The 21,889-nt window shown below is 38.9% G+C and overlaps 1 protein-coding gene across 1 annotated transcript in view; it reads right to left on the reverse strand.

Annotated features, from left to right (window-relative positions):
• ATP8B4 (ATPase phospholipid transporting 8B4 (putative)) overlaps positions 1–21,889 on the reverse strand; it is a 144,417-nt gene that overhangs the window by 117,158 nt on the left and 5,370 nt on the right. Inside the window, exons 2-3 of the mRNA XM_072399101.1 lie at positions 15,767–15,840; positions 7,079–7,146 (exon numbers count right to left, since the gene is read on the reverse strand). Of these exons, the coding sequence (XP_072255202.1) occupies positions 7,079–7,106 (28 nt within the window). The 5' untranslated portion in view covers positions 7,107–7,146; positions 15,767–15,840. The remainder of the gene's footprint in view (positions 1–7,078; positions 7,147–15,766; positions 15,841–21,889) is intronic.

The raw sequence follows: 21,889 nt of genomic DNA on the forward strand, positions 1-21,889 counted from the left end.
TCCCAACTTTATGTGTAGTGGAGGGAGAATTATTTTTTCTTTGTCAAACATTGGCTCCTTAATGATGTTCGCTGCACCTTTTTTAATAGTTCCCTTAGAGGCCATGTCACCTTTTTCCAGTGATTCTGCTTTGCTCTACTATCCCACAAGCAGATGAAGCATGGGTACTTTGTGTATCCACTTTGCTGTCCAAGTAGGAAGTTCACCATTTTTCAATCAACACATATGGACCATCAGTGTTCATGATAGCAAAGCTTTTGTAAGACCATTTGATATTTTCATATTCTTCTTTAAGTTTTGTTGAGTGACCAATTGGAATTGATGCATAGCAGTTGCCATTATGCAGTAAAACAGATTTCAAACTTCGAGTGGAACTGTCTATGAAAAGCTGCCAGTCTTCTGCTCGGTATTCTGGTACTTCCATATGGGCTAGTAGTCCAGGGATTTTACATCAGTACACAAAGTCTTCATCTTCACTGAAATATGGTAGGAGTGTCACCTCTCTTGTCCTATAAACAGTTATTTTAACTTCTGGTCTCAGACAGTTCTGATGCTTGTTTTGACAGACTTAGGTCACATATTAAATCATTGAGCTCTTCTTGGGAGAACTGCTGGTTTGATGAAACACTTCCTTCATATTCACTTCCACTGCTAACTCCTGGATTACGCTCCAAACCCTGTATTATCCTCAATGTCGGACACAGCAATATCATGGAGTGTACTAAACACTGGTATGGAAACATCAGCACAATGCGGCAGGGGTCGCCTTGCTGAAATCAAATTAGGGTATTCCCACTTGTTATTCTTATAACCATTGAAACCGTTTACATTCACAGCACAAAAATAACAATCATTATGATGATTTTTGGGCTGTCGCCATACCAAAGGGACACCAAATTTCAAACTTTTCAGTTTTCTTTTTTAAAAATGATGTAGACACTCTACACAAGTTTTGCATACCATATAAAGAGCCCTAAAATTATCTTGGTCCCCCAGTTTAATACCAAAATAAGCAAGATATTTTTGTTTCCCAAATTCTGTAATGTTTCATTCTCTTCTTTTTTGCTGAGAATATTCACCACAAATGAAGCAAAATACATTAGGGTCATTTAAACAACTTCTTCTTGAAGAACTCATATTTCTGTTAAAAAAGAAAATATATGAATAAAAAGAAGGCAAATGAAAGTTTCATGAAAATAATGCTACATTTAACATATAAAATGCAAAACAAAAGTGTAAATAAGGATTGATAATAATATGCTGTGTTAACATTTGTTGTTGGTAAAATTGTCTATTCTGATTCCTGTATCACAAGAACTAGAGCCATTTCAATTAAACTGATGTCATTTCTGGATTCAGCAGACCTGAAATACACTAAATATATTGAAAAATCCTTGGCAAGTGAAAAAAAATATTTTAGTTGAGCTGTGTTTTTTGAACATGTAAACTAAAACATATATTTAAAACAAAGGTAATAAAGGGTCCTTTCTACAACTGCAATTGTCATTGTGCAGTATAGGAAGTACATTTTATAAAAGGAAAGAGTTGCACTTTAAATACAATTTCAAAACTGCTATTTCCTAAACATTTTCCAAAACAGGAAAAAAATACAAGAAACAGCTGAGAACTGAAATTGGTAAACCTCTCACAGTAATAAAAGCACTAAAAAAACATTCCACAAAATGAAAATCAAAATTCTATTTTTCTTAGAAACTCATCTTATTGACCAACTGCCCAACCTATATATTGATTCTAGTAATGACATCTTTAACCTTCCTATACTCTCCCTTTAAACTCCCTATTACAAATATTTTCCCGGGCTGAACCTACTGTATGAAATGTATTAAATGGACCTAAACTCTTTTTTATTTCCAATCAGGTGCTATTATTTTTTTGTATATTCACTTAAACTGGAATAAACTGTATCTATTCCCTTGGATTAGGCAAACCATCATTGTTAAGTGTTCCCTTTGTTTAATTTAGTTTTGATTTATTTTAAAAATTGTAGACCTACAGCAAGGGAAAGAAGTATTTGATCCCCTGCTGATTTTGTACGTTTGCCCTCTGAGAAAGAAATGACCAGTCTATAATTGTAATGGTAGAATATTGTAGCTGTGAGAGACAGAATACCAACAAAAGAACCCTCAAACCCAGTGCTCCAAAGTCAGAGTTTAATGTGCATCTTAATGAGTATAAGTATTTGATCCCCTATCAATCAGTAAGATTTCAGGCTCCCAGGTGTCTTACCTGTATGTGGGTAACGAACTGAGATTAGGAGCACCCTCTGTAGGGGAGTGCTCCTAATCCAAGCTGCAGTTTGCCAATGAACATCTAAATGATCCAGTGGAGAACTGGGTGAAAGTGTTGTGGTCAGATGAGACCAAAATTGAGCTCTTTGGCATCAACTCAACTCGCCGTGTTTGGAGGAGGAGGAATGCTGCCTATGACCCCAAGAACACCATCCCCACCGTCAAACATGGAGGTGGACACATTATGCTTTGGGGGTGTTTTTCTGCTAGGGGGACAGGACACCTTCACCACATCGAAGGGACAATGGGCGGGGCCATGTACCGTCAAAGGCATTAAAAATGGGTCATGGATGGGTGTTCCAGCATGACAATGACCCAAAACACATGGCCAAGGCAACAAAGAAGTGGCTCAAGAAGAAGCACATGAAGGTCCTGGAGTGCCCTAGCTAGTCTCCAGACAGGTTGACAGGGGATCAAATACTTATTTCACTTATTACAATGCACATCAAGCTCTGACTTTTGAGCACTGGGTTTTAGAGGGTTCTTTTGTTGTTTTTGTTTCTCTCACAGCTACAACAAACCTACCATTACAATTATAGACTGGCCATTTCTTTGTCAGAGGGCAAATGTACAAAATCAGCAGGGGATCAAATACGTCTTTCTCTCACTGTATAGACTGGATGTGGCTGCCACCAACCTGTGCCATTTAATTCTACTAGCATGTATCTTACTGTAGCAGACATTATCTAGGTGAAAAAACATAACTAGAGGTTTTTAGCGTTTTTCTACAATACAGGCAGGACAAATTACTAATTAAGATTCAAACAATAACGATTGCTGCTGTCTGACAATTATTTATGCAACGTTCAGTTTTTGGGTTTAGGGTTTTCACAAAATGAACTTGCAAGCCCCCACCTCCACAATCAAAAATACTAATTAAAAGTTACAAATCAAGAAGAAAACTTCTTATCGGCATCAGTGATCTCACTGACCTGCACCAAGGCCTCCTAGGAAACTCTGGGAAAAGAGGCTCCTGGAGAATTTTGCAGCTCTTTCTAATGGTATATATAGTATCAGTGAGGCCTATAGTTGTCACAGGTGCCTATGGAAAGTGACCAGAAGCCTGGCATTGAGAAAAGTTCCTTGTCCTTTTTGTCTTCTCAAGTTTTGGGTTTTTAATTAATGTCTAATATACAAGGCACACACAAGTAAGCCTGTCAGGAACATACTGGTACCATAGATCTGCAAGTTCTTGAAAATCTATTGGCCCATCTTAATTGATAAACAGAAAAGTTTGGTCAATGCAAGGCAAATCAAAAGGTTTACAGTAATGCTGGTCCTTAGAGCTGCTTTTTACTGCCTTGGCTTGGTTAGCTATCAGGAGCGAAATAAACACTCAATACTTGAGTGGTGCGGAGTAAAATTTTACCTACTGTCCTCTCACGTGGCAGCGTTGGTGCTTAGAAGTGGCCCCACAAATCAGCTCCGGACTTCTACTCCTAACTTTCCTATAGAAAGGAACCACTGCTTTGCTCTCCAAGCTCAAAGCAAAGGGTTATTATAGAGTTATTATCATTAACTTGTATTCATATAGCGCCAACATATTATGTGGCACTTTACAGTCCATATCACTGTCATATCACTGTCAGAATAACAATTGTTATTTTTAGCAATTTTTGTGGTCATTGCCAATAATTATTAATATAACTTATATAGACTTATAAGTTATTTCAGCCTTCTTAACTTTGGAACTGCCACTAAAAGTTTTTGTTTTGTCCATGACTAAATGGTCCCTGTTCATTGGTGGTTTATACTGAAACTTACTGAGAGACATAATTGAAAGTTTTCTTCGAATTGCAGAGATTTTGTAACTGTATGTGGCATGTTTTGCTTGTCCTTAATATTTTAACTTTTATCTTGTATTACCTTTCACTTATTCATGGTAACAAGAGCTTTACAAAATTAGAAGTGAAGAAAACGATCACCCTATATAAATACATAAATCGTCCAAATGAAGACAAATATTTATTTTAGAGTCATTGCAAAGGACAAGGGGGAACTCTTTGTGTTTGGAAAAGTTTAAATTTAATCTCTGCATACAAAGGGATTTTAAATTTTGCAGTTGCACTAGTTTCTGATCAGTCAAATCACATGGTGGCACTGTATAAAAAACAATGAGCAATCCGAGTCTGAATAAAAAAAAAAAAGACCTAACTATACAAATACAACAAGAAAATAAGCAAAACAGTCAGACCACCAACTACCTTTTGGAGCCACTTTTATCTTCATTGCAAAATGCTCGGGTAGAGTCGTTCACCAGGCAGCTATAGTGTTCAGCCAACTGGACCAATATCATTTAAATGTCAAAAAATTTCCAGCTTTAGGAGAGCAGAGACTACAAGATGCGTGCTCGTTTCAGCTTACTGCACTATTACTTGAGCTGTCAGAAAGCTGATGTGTACAAGAATCGAGCCTAACAGCACCTGCATTATTTATATTATGGCTGAATATTATACAAGAAAGTCCTGGGCTACACATGCCAGGCTTCAACAACTCCGTTTTCTATTAACTTAATTTCCTCTCATGACTCATTAAACCCAATGCATGAAATAAACCTATTTGAAAAGGCACAAAACCACCTTTGAAATAATAATACATATACGAACGGGAGATCAGCATGCTCCTTCTCTCATCAGTCATAAACTGATTGTTTTGACTCACACTTACTAAGGCAGCCAATATAATTAAAGCTAAACACCAGTTTTATCTTCAAACTTGCACAGCTGTAGGGCCCCGTCTAATGTACGGAAATTACTTATTCTGATTTTACTGCATACTGTAAGCTTTTCATTCAACCTCATTTCCTGGTTGGACAATGTCCAGCATTATCCAGCCCTTGTTACATATGTCATATAGTCCCTGGCCCCTCTAATTTAATCAATTTGATTTTAGTTCAATTATGATGGCCCACATACAATAGCACCCTGTCTAGGAACACTCCACCTAATTACCATCCATAAATTATGTCTCCCAAAAAACAGGCTACTGCTTAGAGTTCTGCAAGCCCATTCTATGAGATGTAAAGTGTTTGCATTGCAAAGAAACACAGTAATAATGTAAGGGTGTGGTTTAAAAAAAAATATTACCATGAGGAAGAGAGGGAGACCAGGAAAGACAAAATATAGGCAGGTTAAACTTGTAAAAGTGCTATCCATCCCAGTTATAGCCAATGGAGAACTGCACATGCATGACCTTTTCTACTGTAAACAGTCATTCTACAAACCATGATATTACTCTCTAAAGAAGATTTGGGAGGATGGGGGCTAGGGTTAAGGTAATTATATTCTTTTTTTTTTTTTTCATTTTTTCTTCCATGCTTATAGTGTTTTGGCATGTCATCCATCTCAGGAAAGAAAAATAAAGAGTTTCCCTGTGGACACAATTAGGACATATATACAACAGGGTACAATCAAGAAGTAGACATGATGCAGCCTCAATACAATATCAAATTTAATTAAACAGGAGCATTAAATTAATGCTTGCTTCTCCTTTATTGCCTATGAGTACTATCAAGGTGGCCATGTTCAGATTTTTTAAATGTCAGGCTACATTTTTTATTTCATTTAGAATCAAGCAAACTTAGAATTGCACATTCAGATTTAGCATGTGATTTCTCATTCCTCTTTCCTGTGTTTATGAGGACAGTTCTAGGACTGTTCCTAGAAAGAGATCAGTACAGAAATGTGTAGTAGATGGAACAGAGGGGAATGGTTTCTTGTTCCTGGGATTGCAAGGTGTGTATTGCTGTATAGGTGATGTACAATGTCACTGCAATGAAAGAAGCCCTGTATATCTGTGACTTGAAATTAGAAGTATGTTAAACATCTGAGCTAGAAGACCGAGAACTTTTATATAGGAAATTCACTGTGACCAGATACCGGTCCCGATTAAACCATTAAAAATGTTACAATAAAACTATATTGTGCCCTTTATGGTCAGTTTGGAAGCATACTGTGCATAGTTTGGTTCCTGTTTATTAAATATGATTCTGTAAGTTGGAGTTTCTGTCTTAAGGTGCGTACACACTTCCAATTTTTATCGTTCAAAACGAACGATCGATTGGGCAAAAAATCGTTCGTAAAAAAGTAACCAACGACGCCGACAAACGAGGAAAGTCGTTGGAAACGAACGACCGGACCGGCGGATCGGATTGGACGACGATCGTTGAACATCGTTCGTGTGTACGGTCGTTCGTTGATCGTCCATGATCTGAGCATGCGTAATGAACGAACGTTCGTTCACTTTCCTGTCGTGCACATAGTTCCTCTATCGCTCAAACGATCGTATCTATTGTGTGTACAATATCTACGAACGATCGTGTCGTTATCTCTATGTGCAGGATCGGTGCTATACGATCGTTCGTAGATATCGTGCAGGATCATTCGTCGTTCGTTTTCCAACGATAATAATTGGAAGTGTGTACGTAGCTTAAGCCTTCGCTTTGTGAAGAATTACTAAAACAATGGATATCCCACTGACCAAGGGCTGTGCACAATAATTGATTCTGACTCCAGAGTCCTGTCACTAACAATAGGGTTTAAAAGAACATTTCCTAATAATTTCAACAGCCTTGTTTGTAGTTCCTACTTATATTGTTGGTCTACATAAATGAAACAATGACAATCATGCATGCTGTGCCTGGTATGTTAACAATATATTATTATTATTATTATTATTATTAATAAACAGGATTTATATATCGCCAACATGTTACGCAGCACTGTACATTAAATAGTATATGAAGAAACCTCAGAAATAAAGTTACGTACCAAGCTTTTTAGTATTTCTACAAAGCATTGTAGAATCCGGTCACCTCCCAAAGTAGCTATAGTATGGCCTGTAAATAGCAAACAAAAAAGTTAGCAATCGTGATGAATTCTGCGTGGCTTTTCAGAGAATAGCAGAAATAAAAGTGAAAGACATGAAAGGAAACAGCTGAACATTTATTCATGCACTTTCTAAAAGATTAACTAATTTCTGTGAATTTCTGCAACTTGAAAAACAGTTATCAATATTACACAGATGTGGCTCTGAAAAGCAGAGTATTCTGCAAATATTTAAAAAGAAACTATCTGATAATGTTAGTAAGACATTAGGTTATAGTCAAATCGAGGCACGGAATAAAAAAATAAAGGCATTTTCAGTAACATTTGCATGATACGTGTATTGTGGGGTCTTGTAGTAAAAGTATGCTGCCTGTTTCTGGGTAAAAATATGAAAAATAAACAACTTGCAACAAGTTTAAACATGTACATTTTTTTTAAGAACACAAATAGACACCATCAAAACTGCTTTTCTATCAATATAAGTCAAAAGGAACAGAGTAGAGGCTTGAAGTAGTTTATTGCTGCTTAGGCTGGGACCAAATACAAGTCAGAGTCACCTGTGAAGGGTCTCAGAATCATCTAAACTGATGTTACATGCAAGCAGATTCACCAGAAAACATGCTGTATTTCTAGATGTGCACAATTACAGTAATAAGTTTCAGAAATTATGAGAAAAGTGATGCAGGGTTTTACCTCCTGCAGAGCTTTATTTGCTGACCTTAACTTCAACAAAAGTGATCTCAAGCTACTTTTGGCACAGCTGTCATTCCTTACTTTCCCACTTTGAAGAGCAGTCTTCATATATTCCTGAGAATCCAGCGGGCAGTTAAGGAAACCAACTGTATGGGATCACTATAATCCTTAGTAATTTCTCTATAGGAATAAATGAAAAAAAATGCTAAAAGGATAGGACCTAGGAAAATCAGCTCAGAAGATCCCCAACTATTGGACCAAGGTGGGGAAAGAGAGGTTGTTATGAATGGGGACACAAACGACAGTTATGCTGAGTATATACTTTCACCAATTTACTCAATGCAATTAGCAGTCTCTACCTTGTGCCCACTTCTCCTGTTCTTCCCTATCGTGCTAAATACACCCTCATCAAGGGCCTGGTCTGATGTTCCTGAAAACAAATTACAAAAGCTGTTGTTGTGTGGATCAGTCAGTTGATTTGTTGCATTCACACCACATGCCATACCATCAGTTCTGAAGCTACCTTGGTACGTATTTGGGATGCACAACACAAGCTTTTGCATCCTGTAAAAATTTAGAAACCTATCTTAACAAATACGTATCTTCCTCATTGCAGCAGACACACTATCTGAAGCAATCAAAATTCTGCACAACTGTTATTCGGCCCTCCCATCAGGCACGTTGTCTTGGTGTCGCTTCCAATTCTGCCCTCTCATTTACTCCCATATTCAGAACATTTCCAGGTCCTGTCACTTTCACCTGCCCAATATCTCAAAAATCTGCCCCTACCTGTCCCCTCCTTGTACACGCTCTTATCTCTCATCTGGACTACTGTAACCTCCTCCTCTCTGGTATTCCACTAACCCGACTCTCTCCTCTACAATCTATCATGAATGCTACAGCCAGACTCATCCATTCTTCCCTCCGCTCCTCTTCCGCTGCATCTCTTTGTAGTTCTCTTCATTGGCTTCCATTTCACCTTAGAATCAAATTCAAGCTCCTGTGCTTTGCCTTCAAATCCCTACACAGTTATTGTCCCACTTACCTTTCTGAAAAATACCCCTCACCCAACCTCTAACCCCTTTCTTATTCCTCTTTACTTGTTATTGTATACAATGTTTTGTAACTATATGAAGCTTAGAGTGAGTTACCCTCCTTTTTCTACCTATGTAAAAACCTGACTGTAGGATTGTCTGTTTATTTTGTAAATGTTTTGCTTCTTTTTTTTTTTGTAAAATTTATTTAAAAATTTACTGAAATTAAAAAAAAATACTCCCCTAGCCGCACTCTTTGCTCTTCCAATGACCTACTAATGACTTCCTCACTCATAACCTCATCACACGCACGGCTCCAAGACTTTTCTAGAGCTGCCCAGACTCTTTGGAATGGTCTTCCTCGTCCTATTTGGCTTGCTTCTACTTTCTGCTCATTTGAAAGAGCACTCAAAACCCATCTTTTCAAACTTGCTTATCTGTCTTCTTCTGTCTTTTGAAACTACTCCCACCACTACATATCCCCCCTCCTATTCTGTGTTACTTCTCCCACCTCTTAGTTTGTAAGCTCTTGGGGACAGGGACCTCTTCTCCTCCTGTGTCACTGTCTTTATCTGTCATTTGCAACCCCTATTTAATGTACAGCGCTGCATAATATGTTGGCGCTATAATATTCCTGTTCAATAATACCATTCTTTTTCACTGTAGTTATGTTACTTTTAGATACAGAGATTTCATAAATGTCTCATAACTTACATATGACAAAACCCAGAAAACCCTGACATATAACCTTTTCTGAGTACTGGTTTTACCTTGAAAAGGTATCTGTGTGATACTGATACCATGCTTACCAGGAAGCAATCTAATGTAGCACATGAAAAAATAAAGAGCAGTTTAAATAGGAGAACAAGATGGTCATCAGGCCAAGGCGTACAGATAAACCTTGATATGTTATAGGAGCAGTACTACTAAGACAGTGACAGGGATTGTAAAAAAAACTATGTCATTGATAGGGGTGCTTACACAGGCTGCCTTTTCATCATAGGGTTATGGGTTACAATATAAATCTTGTGCTCCTACTCAAAGACCCTTGGAACTATTAGGGATACGTAAAGAGGCTTTTGAGCTGTTTATACCCCCTATACAGGTCAATTAGATGCAAATTATGGCAACTATAAAATAATAAAATGCAAATCAAAGCATTTCTAATTTAAAATCACCTGAATGCATACTATATTCAGACATTCTTCTGGTTCCCAGGTATATGAACACTGTGCCCCAATTACTGCCACTGTCACTTTTGTTAGACAGTTTGGTTAGGTAAGGCAAAATATTAAACAAGGCATGTAACAAAGACACAAGATGAATACTATTGTAACATGTATTAACATGATACAGTTATGAATACACAGTGACATTGATTTACTAAAGGAGTAGCAGCAGTTTCATTAGCAAAGTGAATGTTTAGGGCAAAGCAACACATGTATCATGCAATGCTGTAACTAATGCAAGCAATACCACACAGTGCTGCAAGTCCTTATCTTGCAACGTAAATGGTGGAAAATAAGGTTATTAATAATCTCCTAGATTGTAAGCTCTTCTGGACAGGGTCCTCTCCTCCTCCTGTGTCACTGTCTGTATCTGTCTGTCATTTGCAACCCCTATTTAATGTACAGCGCTGCGTAATATGTTGGCGCTAAATAAATCCTTTTTAATAAGAATAATAGTAATAATAAACAGGATTAGTATAGTGCCAACATATTACCCAGCACTGGGCATTAAATGAGGATTGCAAATGACAGACAGTGACACAGGAGGAGGAGAAGACCCTGCCCCAAAGAGCTTACAATCTAGGAGGTAGGAATGTTTATGTTGTATGAACCTAATTAGCAATATTGTTATTTTTGTTTTTAATTTTTATCTCATATGAGTGAATAAAGGCTCTTTATTGACAAGACCTCACTTTGCTGTATATTTTCACCATCCCCCTCGCCTTGAGAATAATGTTTCTGTGTGTAATGCTCCCCTGCCATTGAATTACTATTTGCTATTTGCATAAGCCTGTGGTGCACAGCTGGTAGCCTCTGATGCAGGTATAACATTTTCTCTTTGAAAGCAAAATATCTGCAAAATATATAAAAATTAGTGTCAAGTAAATATCTTTTTTCATTTTCTTTAGCATGTGTGCGCATCTCAAACCACCTGTTACATTAACAGTTGTCAAAATCTGTAATTTGTACTTCTGATTGCAGCACAATTATATTTATTTTACTTGGCAGCCAAGACATGCCCCAGATACTAAATAAGTATGAACAGCAGTTACTAAATGTCTTGAAAATATCAGACATCTGATCATTCTTTATTTCTAGCGGTTTTCCGGCACAAGTTCTCTCTTTTTTATATATAAAGCAATAACCCAATATATGTCATAGAACAATTAATTTCAACCCAATCTTGCCATTCTGTAAAACAGATGTCCCTAAAAATTTTTAACTTGGGATCCAAAATAAAATATAGCACCATAATGGCACACACACAGACATTACGGGCCTGATTTATAAAAGCTTTCCAAGGCTTGACAGTGTACACTTTCATCAGTGAAGCTAGGTGATCCAGCAAACCTGGGATGGATCTGGTACAGGATTCCAAACATTTTCTAGCAAATATCAAATGACTTTGAAGAAATCCATTCCAGGTTTACTGGATCATCCAGCTTCACTGATGAAAATGTTTCCTCTCCAGCTTTGGATAGCTTTATTAAATCAGGCCTTACATCTAAACTTCTAAATTAGCTGCAGCAATGAAACAAAAGAAGAGTCTACTTTCTGGACTGCAGAAGTGAAAGGTCCTTTTTAATATTGTTATTATATTGTATTTATATAGTGCCAACACATTACACAGCGCTGTGTGTTACACAGAGGTAGCAAATAAAAGACTGATACAAACAATGTCACAGGAGGATGAGAGGATTCTGCCCAAAAGAGATTGTAATCAAAGAGGAGGAGAAAGGAGCACACAATAGGTGGGGTAATATGGAAGAAGACGGGTAGGCAAGCATAAAAGAGGAGTTCTTTTGAATGTGCAGAAGCAGAATGTTAGGAGCAAGCATAATAGTATGAGTCTCAGAGATTGGAGCAGCCCTACAGAAGTCTTGGAGTCATTCAAGTAATGAGGTTATGAGTGAGGAAGTCAGTAGTAGGTCATTGGAGGAAGAGACTGGCTAGGGGAGTATTTTTCTATCAGGTCAGAAAGGTAAGTGGGACAAGAACTGTGGAGGGATTTGAAGACAAAGCACAGAAGCTTGAACTGGAGGTGAAATGGCCAGTGTAGAGATTTGCAAAGAGAAGCAGCAGAAGGAGGAGTGATAGATAAGTATGATTGCTCCCTATTTAGGAGCCTACTGCCTGGATGATGATATTGCCGTGAAGGACCCAGCCTGCAGTAGGTGAAGACAAAGCTGGATCACCTGTCTCCACTCCAAGAGAAGGCGCCAACTAGGCACATGTGACTGTCCACGTCTTTGCAAAAAAAACTGCACTGGAACCACTTTTTTTACTTTTCTGAATTGTGGAACAACTAGATAACTAGTAATACATTCCTGACATGTCACTAATTTTCTAATTAAAAACAGTATTTAAACTCCAAGCAAGTGCCTATGTTTGAGAAGTGTAACTGAGTGTTATTAGTGAGCTTCAGACAGAAAGAAGTATTTCTTCAGTCTTTCCTTCCTGGTGGTCACACGTCATACGTTTGTAGCATGTCACAAAGTGAGGCAATAAGGGTTGATCTGCCTAAACCAATCTTTATACAAACAGCCCAAAACATAAAGGCTACTGAAAGGGTATCAGGATTTATAACAAACTGTAAATAATACGCCTGGCCTTGAATGATGCTACAACACTGCACTGATCCTTAGCAGAAGAAAGTAAATCAATTACACATCCCCTTTAGTTTACTGTAGTCGGGCTAATGAGAGATATGATATTGACTCAGATAAAATAAAGGCCTGAGAATGAAATGATATAAAATAAAAGCAGTAACATAAAATAAATATTTAAGCACTCTTGAATCTGATTGTTTAATTAAGCAATTTTTAATTTATGAATATGGAAAATGTATAATGCAGCAGTTCGGAAAGCACTGATCAACTGCTGAGAGCAATATCCACCCGCTAAGTGCAAAAATCCACCTGCTGAGAGCAATATCAAAGGCAAGCGAGGGCCGCCTGCAGCTTTTTAAGTCACTTGCTGGGCACCACAACTATCACTCTTTGTGACTACAGCACTAAATTGACATAATTTTTAATTACTAAAAAAGCAACGTGGTTATAGCTCAAAGTGAGAGAATCTTTGAACTGCTCATGTTTTTCCTTGGCTAGACATATTTTACAACACGATTCTGTGCTACCCAGAAACGATTAAATCCAAAACTCATACAGCCAATAAGGTTAAATGTTTTTTAAGCATTCTGTTTTGCTAGGAAGAATCTTACTCTCATTTCCTCCTCTATACTTTCCTGTATCCAAAAAAAATTCTCAACAAAACATTAAATTGTCTAGCTTGGTTCAATCCACAAAGCATGGTTAATCCTTTAAATCAGGGGTTGGCAAACTCCGGCATTTAGGCCGGAGAGGGCCTAGCCGGTAGTTTATTCTGGCCTAACGCCCCCTGGCTGAGCCAGTCTAATGCCAGGGGGCATTAGGAACTAGCGGAGCCGGAGCTCCGGTGCCGCCTCCTTGCTGTTGCTCCCCTATTTACCTCAGCCAGCGTTGATACTTCCACCGGCGCTGTAAATAGGGAAAGCTATCTGAAGGAAATCCCTCTCCTCTGCAATGCATACGGAGGAAAGAGATTTCACTTCAGGGGGTCTTCCATGGTGGTGGGTGGGGCCATTAGGGCGGGACTAAAATTCGGGCCTACTGTGCTCCCACCCACCCCTGAAATGGCCTAGTGGCCATAAAAGTTTGCCGACCCCTGCTTTATATCATGTATACACTAAAGTGTACTTCCCTTTTTCATATTTTATGCTTGCCTTCATCTCTTCTAACATTATATATAAGCTCTTGGGGCCAAGGTCCTCTCCCTCTCCTGTGTCAATGTCTGTAACTGTCATTTGCAACCCCTAAATATTGTACAGCTCTGCATAATATGTTGGTGCTATATAAATCCTGTTTATTATTAATAATTTTATTAAAAATTAAAATATATAGCAGCCAGGATATTCATGTAATGTTTTAGTCACTTCTTTCCATGTGTACTTTCTTTATTGTAATATGTGTCCAGCCATTGTAACGAAATGACAGTCACCATGTTCTGTTTTCTAACCTGGGGGGATGGATCATGCATGGACCTCCAACCCTATGAATAATATTTATTGGAATGGGCAGAATTAAGAATATGCAGAAATTGGAAATTGAGTCTTTAGCCTGAGTTTTGGGCACAGCTGCTACTTATCACCTACCTATCCTCATACACTGCACACCCAAAAGATTGGAGATGTATTAAACAGGGCTGAAATTGTCAAATGTTAGATAACTTAAATGTGTTTAAACAGTCGGGACAACTGTGTTGGAGCAAAATGCATTTGTATGTGTTTAAATGGACAACAATATAAAATATAAGAGGTTTTATTTACCTAATTTTCACTGCAGGAAACATGAACCAAGAAATTAAAAGGGAGGATAACACAAAACAGGTCAAACCAAGTCTTTGAACTGTGTTGTTTTTTTACAGGCATTGCAGTATACTTTCCGTCTTTCTCTTCATAACTAACCACAACCAATGCAAGATAAAGATCATTGGGGGCTGGAAGAAACATGAGTACACACTTCTTCAAATCAGCCTTTGCATTTTTGAGAGACAGAAAAGAGCCGATGATGAGTGTGTCTGTGAAACTTTTTTGAGCTTTACAAGTAGGGGTTCTCAGATCACCAGATCTCCCATTTAATGGAATTGGGTCAACTGGTAAACTATGGCAATGTCTGGATGCTATCTGTATGCATCTTAAGGTTTGGGCAATGCAAGGTCTGACCTTGTGTACAACTTGCTGGAGGCAAAAGAGCACACACAAAACATGACTTGGTCTAAAAACTGAAGACTTAGGCTATGTACACAGGTTGGACTTTTGTCGTTGGAAAGGATTGTGAAAGATCCTTTCCAACAACAAAAGACTGAAAGATTCACGAACGAGCGCTGTACTTACAAGACTGTTCTGCTCTATGCAGAGGGGAGAAGGGAAAATGAGAAAGCAGCACCCCACTGCTCTCTCTCCCCTTCCCTTCTATTGCAGTCGTTTGTTGGAAGAGTGCTGTACACACGCCAGATTCTCCTCAGATATCAGCCCTGAAACGATATTCCGATGAGAATCATCCAACGTGTGTACATAGCCCAAGACTGCTGTGCACCAAAGCCATGCTTTCAACTGAACCATTTATCTCAGAGCACAATTTTTGCCTTGGGGTTCGGTAGTGGTCACCATAGACAAGCATGTGCCACAGTGTAAAAGAGCTTTTACATTGTCAACAAAAGTTTTTTTTGGCAATTTTAAAGGGGAATATATCCTTACTGAAGCAATACAATATCTAAACACGTACGGACCTGGACAACTACATATGTTCACACACAAGGCTTCTTTGCAAAACCCCTGCCCTTTACCACAACCTGGGTGATCCAGCAATCCTGGAATGGATTCGGTCAAGGATTGATAACATTTACCAGATAGTAGGAAATTATTTCATGAAATCCATTGCAGGTTTGCTGGATCACCCAGGTTCTGTTTCCTTAGAAAGTCTATCTTCTCCAGTCTTGGAGAGATTTAATAAATCAGGCCCAATATCTAACAGGAATATGTTATATGATACAAACAGACAAAACAATCTAAAAACATAATAAAACCACTTCAATGTATTTCATGTCATGACATTATGAAAACAAGGAAATCACATTACCTGATTCATCTGCAGGACAGTGGGAGGATCTTATCTCTGAAGATCCCAGTGTAGAAATGTAATACCAAAAATAGCTGGAAAAAAAGGAAAATAATACAAATAAATAATAGGAAGCAATGGGAATTTACAAAGCAACAAAATATCCTCAACAACTACTAGAGCAAAAACTAATTCAAGTAGAATATTATTTTTTACTGTCATTATTATTATTATTATTAATATTAATAAACAGGATTTATATAGCTGTACATTAAAGAGGGGTTGCAAATGACAGACAGATACAGACAGTGACACAGGAAGAGGAGAGGACCCTGCCCAGAAGAGCTTACAATCTAAGAGGTGGGGAAAGCAGCAAACACTAGGAAGGGGGATATGTAGTGGTGGGAAGTAGTGAGGGTTTAGGGGACAGAAGAAGATGGGTAAGCAAGTTTGAAGAGATGGGTTTTAAGGGCTGTTTTAAAAAAGCATAAAGTATGAGCAAGCTGAATAAGACATCAAAATTATTCCAGAGAGTTGGGGCGGCTCTAGAAAAGTCTTGGAACCGTGCATGTGATAAGGTTATGAGTGAGGAAGTCATTAGTAGTAATTGGAGGAGCGAAGAGAGCAGGTAGAGGGGTATTTTTCTACCATGTCAGACAAGTGGGGCAAAGTGGGACAAGAACTGTTTTTACTACATACTTTTTTTAGGTTATTTAATTACCAGATCCTATTATATGGGTGGTCAGTAGGTGGGGAGCACAGGGAAGGGGGAACATGGAGTTAGGGTATGGCAAGGATGTATCCAAAGAAAGTGCCTGCAAATACTTCTCAGAGTCAAAGAACATGGTTCAGGAAAACCATCTTTGTCCGTTGACTTCCTCTGTACCGCGTATAGAGGCTGTAAGGTCTTCCATTATTTGAAGCTCATTAACACGCTCAAACCATTGTGCTATACAGGGGGGTACCCTGCTGACCCCACAGTGCCAAAATACATGCTTGCACCGCATCAATGATTCCTATTAAAAGTAACTTGCATAGAGTTTTTTTTTAAAGCAGTGGTCTCCAACCTTTTGGACATCACTGACCACTGAATTTACGGACTTCAGACCATCCATGTGACGTCATGATGCCAGAACCCACCCACTCTCCCATGGCAGGCCTGAGCCTGCGATGCATACAGGAGACATGGTCCCCAGCTCTGCCCGCTGGGGGGTGCACCGGCCAGAGCCGCAGACCACCAAAATTTTGTTGTGGACCACAGGTTAGGGACCACTGCACATTTGTTATGATGTAAGAGAAAGAAAGTAAGCTTCAATGGGTATGGGTAAATCAGTAAAATTTGACAGCAAGTTATGTACTTTTTCCCACAATAGACAAACTCTCAGGCAATCCCAGAAAATGTGTCTGTGCTGCATCGCCAACATTTGTCTGATACTTCTGGGTATGTTGAATCGAAGGGACTCTGTACCATCTTGTTAGAAGCTTGAACCCAGTTTCCTGGTATGTGGAACTGATTGAGGAAGTCTGTGCAGTATAAAGTAGTATATCTATTTGTGCTGGGGTAAAGGTAACATTTAAGTCCTGCTCCCACTTCCATATATATGTCGCTGTGAAGCCTGCAGCTGGAGCAATAAGTTCAGAATAAAGCATAGAAATCAAGTGACGTATGGGTCCCCGGCCTACACATAATTCTTCAAACTCAGTGAGTGGTCTACGAAAATTATCTAGACACAGGAGGGAAAATGGAAAATAGTGTAATTGGTGAATTCTCCAGAAACCCAATGCTCCATATATGTCTTAGTAACTCATTTCAGATAAGGATGGCCAAGACCGCCATCCTAACTTTTCTAGCCACCAGGTCGGCTGTGGCCTGAGAGCCTGGGTCTGAATACCTGGCTGGAATTGGGCAGAGATTTTTGCAGTTAGTGACAGGGTGGTTCCCACCGTAGGGTGTGCACTTAAATTGGATGCTATGCTTATTTAAATAACCTTAGGACTGCAGCAACATACCTTTGCAGCCATCTGAGAAGCTATAGCAGGTGCTAATGTGTTAAGTCTCATAGGTCCATTATATAGTAATTTATTACAAACAGTTACAACTTATATTTTGATTTATATATTGTACTTATAGTACAATAAAAATAACTTTTTATTCATTTATACAATACCATAAAATACAATAAAATCTGACAACAAGCTCCACCTTAGCGCTGAGTATCTCGCAAGTGCTTTTCTTTGCAGTATGCTGATGTATATACATTAATAGCCGTTCATTCCCTAATAAAGCTTCCTCCTTAATCATTAAGGATTCCATCGTTTATATCATTGATGAACTAATAAGGAGAATGAGTGGTCAGTAGGAAGTATTTCTCTTACATTGCTGGCCAGTGGAATGAATGGCAGCCCTACAGATCATTGGTGTCACCTAAATTGACCTGAGAGGCACAAACTGCTCATTGCAAGCTCTGGAGGAACCCTGGTTGAGAAACGCTGCACTGTAGGGGATGCTGTACAGTGCAGCCAAAGCTATTTTATTTAATCTTTAATAAATGAGAAAGCAGTTAGAATCTCTGGCAGGACATGACAACTATATAACTTTGGGTTTACAATCTGTCCTTGTGACAATGGCAGATTAGGCAAGAAAGGAGGATAAATCTACTATAAATACAGCAAAAAAAAAGACTCTTTTCTTTTTGTAATAAAAAAGTTTAAATGTTAAAAACACGTATTGCCCCATTCTGGCTAAAAACGATTTCATTCTGCATTCTGAAAAAAAAACATATGCTCACCTAAATTTACTATCCAGGTCTCTTGCCGGTACCGTTTCTAGGTGTGGGAGACTACAAATCCAGCCCTGCAAATGTTCCAATGGCAGCCAATGCCCAGAGGTCCACTCACTGTCATCAATGCTGCGGACCCTTCTGAACCCCACCGCTGGACAGTCAATAGGAAGTGTCCATGTCATGCAGAAAGTAATGTGGACAACCAAAAAGCATTTGCACATTTGACAGCAGGCGTCAGGGAGCAGTACTGAACCTTTCGTTGCTGCCTCCATTTATTTTCCATTGGGCTGCCTCACTTGCATGAGAAAAGGGTAATCCCACTGCAACCTCACTGCCAGTCTAAACATAGCCTGTTTTGCATTTTATCCACAAAAAAAAAAAAAAACAATTGAATGGAATTGTGCATTGCCTTGCATTTTCTGCAGATGGAATTTAAATGTAAACTAAACTGTAAAAATAAATTGCAACCAGGCAACGTCCCTCCTGCAATAAAATGTACCTGCCGGTTTGGAATTTTTCCTGGTATGGACAGTGTGGACTCCTGACATATCCAACTGCTGGGAATAAATTAACTCCTGCACGACTGTGTGTGTGTTATATGATTTCTGACTGGCCAATCAAGGTGGCCAAAGATCCTGAACCCGGAGGAGGATCGGGGGCAAGGAAAGAATTATATGCTTTAAAAAGACAGGAATTTTTATTTTAATGTAGAAGGGACACTGCAAAAAAAAAAAAAAAAACAACCTAACTGCTCATATTTTTTTATTTTTACATTATAGTTCTACTATGGGAATGGGAGTTGCAAACAAACTGAATGTTACCTAAAGTTAAAAAAAGTCAATAAAAAACTAAAACCGGCAAAACTCTGCACTGCAAAAAGAAAAAAATCATTCAGGGAATTCCTACCAACATGTCAAAATAATTAAAAATAATACAAACACTGAGCAAAAAAAAAAACATAAAAAGACTTTCTTACCTCCCTTTACTATGTTATATGTTGATGAAAATTGATCTTCCGTAAATAAAAACACATACTAATTTCCTATTACCCTAATAACCTTACTACTTTGGCAAGTGTGTATTCCTTGTATTTCATTTAGTAACAAACAACCGGACATGAAGACATAACAAGCCACAAGAGGAAATGAGCGTGTCACCACTAACAGTTCTACTGTCAGAGTTTCAGGACAACTTCGGCGCTGTTGAGTCATCTGCTGCATCTTATTCACCACTTCAAATGCATTTGTGATCATTGTGCTACAATTGTACATTTTGTAGACCTTTCTCAACCTATTTACCTTGGGGGAACCTTAAAACACCTTTTAGGGGAGCATGGTGGCTAGAGGTTAGCACTCTGGCCTTTGCAGCGCTGGGTCCAAGGTTCGAATGTTGTCCAGGACACTATCTGCATGGAGTTTGCAGGTTCTGCATGGAGTTTGCGCAGGTTTCCTCCCACATTCCAAAAACATGCAGTTAGGTTAATTAGCTTTCCCCCCAAAGTTGAACTTAAACTGTGTTAAAAGACATATGACTGAGGTAGGGACATTAGATTGTAAGCCCCTTTGAGGGACAGCTAGTGACATGATTATGGACTTTGTACAGCGCTGCGTAAAATGTTGGCGCGATATAAGTAGTGTGTAATAATAATTATAATAGGTCTGAGGGACCTCCGACAACAATACCAATATCCAAAGTGCAGAGTACATTAGTATGATGCTTCTACTGGTTCTGACTTGAGGGAAGTATGCCGCCCTCACTATTGCTCAAAGAACCCTTTTAACTTCTGGACTAACCCTGGTTGAGAGACAATTATGTATACTGTAAGAGTGGCCAGAAGACATTGGAAAGAGAGGAAAGGGGTAGATATGTTTATGTGATCCATGACCTGATTGGATCCCAGAATTATGCACTGTTGGATCGCATTTCATCTCTGGTGCCCAAATATTTTGGGGAAAACAAAAACAATCCCCCAATTATCTCACCTCAGTCAGAAGAAAGCACAGACAAAAGTCTGCTAATTTTCTAACATTTTAATATTGCGTAAAAAGACTGAGACCCACTAAATACAAGAAAGCACCCCCTTGAGAATACCAGGCTGCTAGCTTAGAGATCCAGTACTGATAATTGCATGTTTCACCCAATAAACTCAAGCAGGACATGCATTGCTCCCGAGAAGATTTGGCCATGTCACATGGAGATTTCTGTACTACAGGTGACCTCCTGCCTTATGTTAAGTTCAAAGCTTGCACAATTGTAGGGGCTCCTCTCCCATTATAACATTGCTTATTCTAATGTCACTGCACAATGTGAGCTTCTCATAGTGTGCATTACATGCTACAGCAAGTCTCAGAGAGCCTGACCTATTTCCTGGCTGGAGGACTTTCAGAATCTTTGAGAACTTTTCTTGCCAACCTTATAATCCCTGACCTGAATATTTGTATTGCATTTCAGTTCTTCCAATCATGGAGGCTCATCAATGCATGTAGCCAAATGCAGCCTGCCTAAGAATGCCCATTTTTCCAAACATTTAAAGACATTTTGATATTTGCATTGCCCTTCCTTAACATTAGCCCACTGCTTCTATCAGTTTAAGGCTCTTGAAGCCAGTACTGTGGCAGGATGCTGATGTTATCAGGGAGCTATGTACAGCACCCTGCCACTGGTTATGATCTCCCTGCATTGCAAAAGGTAGAACAGAGACCTAAAGGGAAAGTAAACCCTTCCTTCTTTTTTTCCTCCTCCTTACAAATCTTTAGCCATTTGGACTGGCAATCCCAGAATGCAGGCAGTTCAACCATTACCGGCATGCACAAGGGAATCCAGAACAGCTGAGCTGCCCTGGTTTGAGCAGCTCAGCTTTTTTGACAGTTCCCCAGAACGATCAGGCAGGTAAGGTGGATTATTGCAAAAGGGTCATCACCCCACATCTCTTTCTGCAATTACCTCCTGCCTGATCCTGTATTTTGCAAAGTGGAAATTTAGTTCTCATTTATTGAGGACTGAAATAAGGTATGCTATGAAAAGAGAAAGGTGTAAATAAAAGACGTAATTAACAGGGAATAGGAGAAACCAGGAATGGCAACAAATAATCATTTAGGTCAGCAGGAATACATGCCATGTTTTCTTCCCGCTCACGCTTTATTGGGAGAATACAGGAACATCTATTTCCTAATGATGCTGGCAGACAAATCAGTCTGTAGAAGAAGCAGTGCACACAGCGCTGTTCTATGCAGAATAAAGAGAGGAGGACAATCACCACCCCGCTGTGCTCTCACCTATAGGAAAGCATGCCAGTCATTCATCAATCTGCCAGGTGATTATCAATTACTCATAGCCATTGTAGTAGCTAATTTTCAAACCT

The sequence above is a fragment of the Pyxicephalus adspersus genome, chromosome 2 (genome assembly GCF_032062135.1).
Source record: "Pyxicephalus adspersus chromosome 2, UCB_Pads_2.0, whole genome shotgun sequence".
Classification (NCBI taxonomy): domain Eukaryota; kingdom Metazoa; phylum Chordata; class Amphibia; order Anura; family Pyxicephalidae; genus Pyxicephalus; species Pyxicephalus adspersus.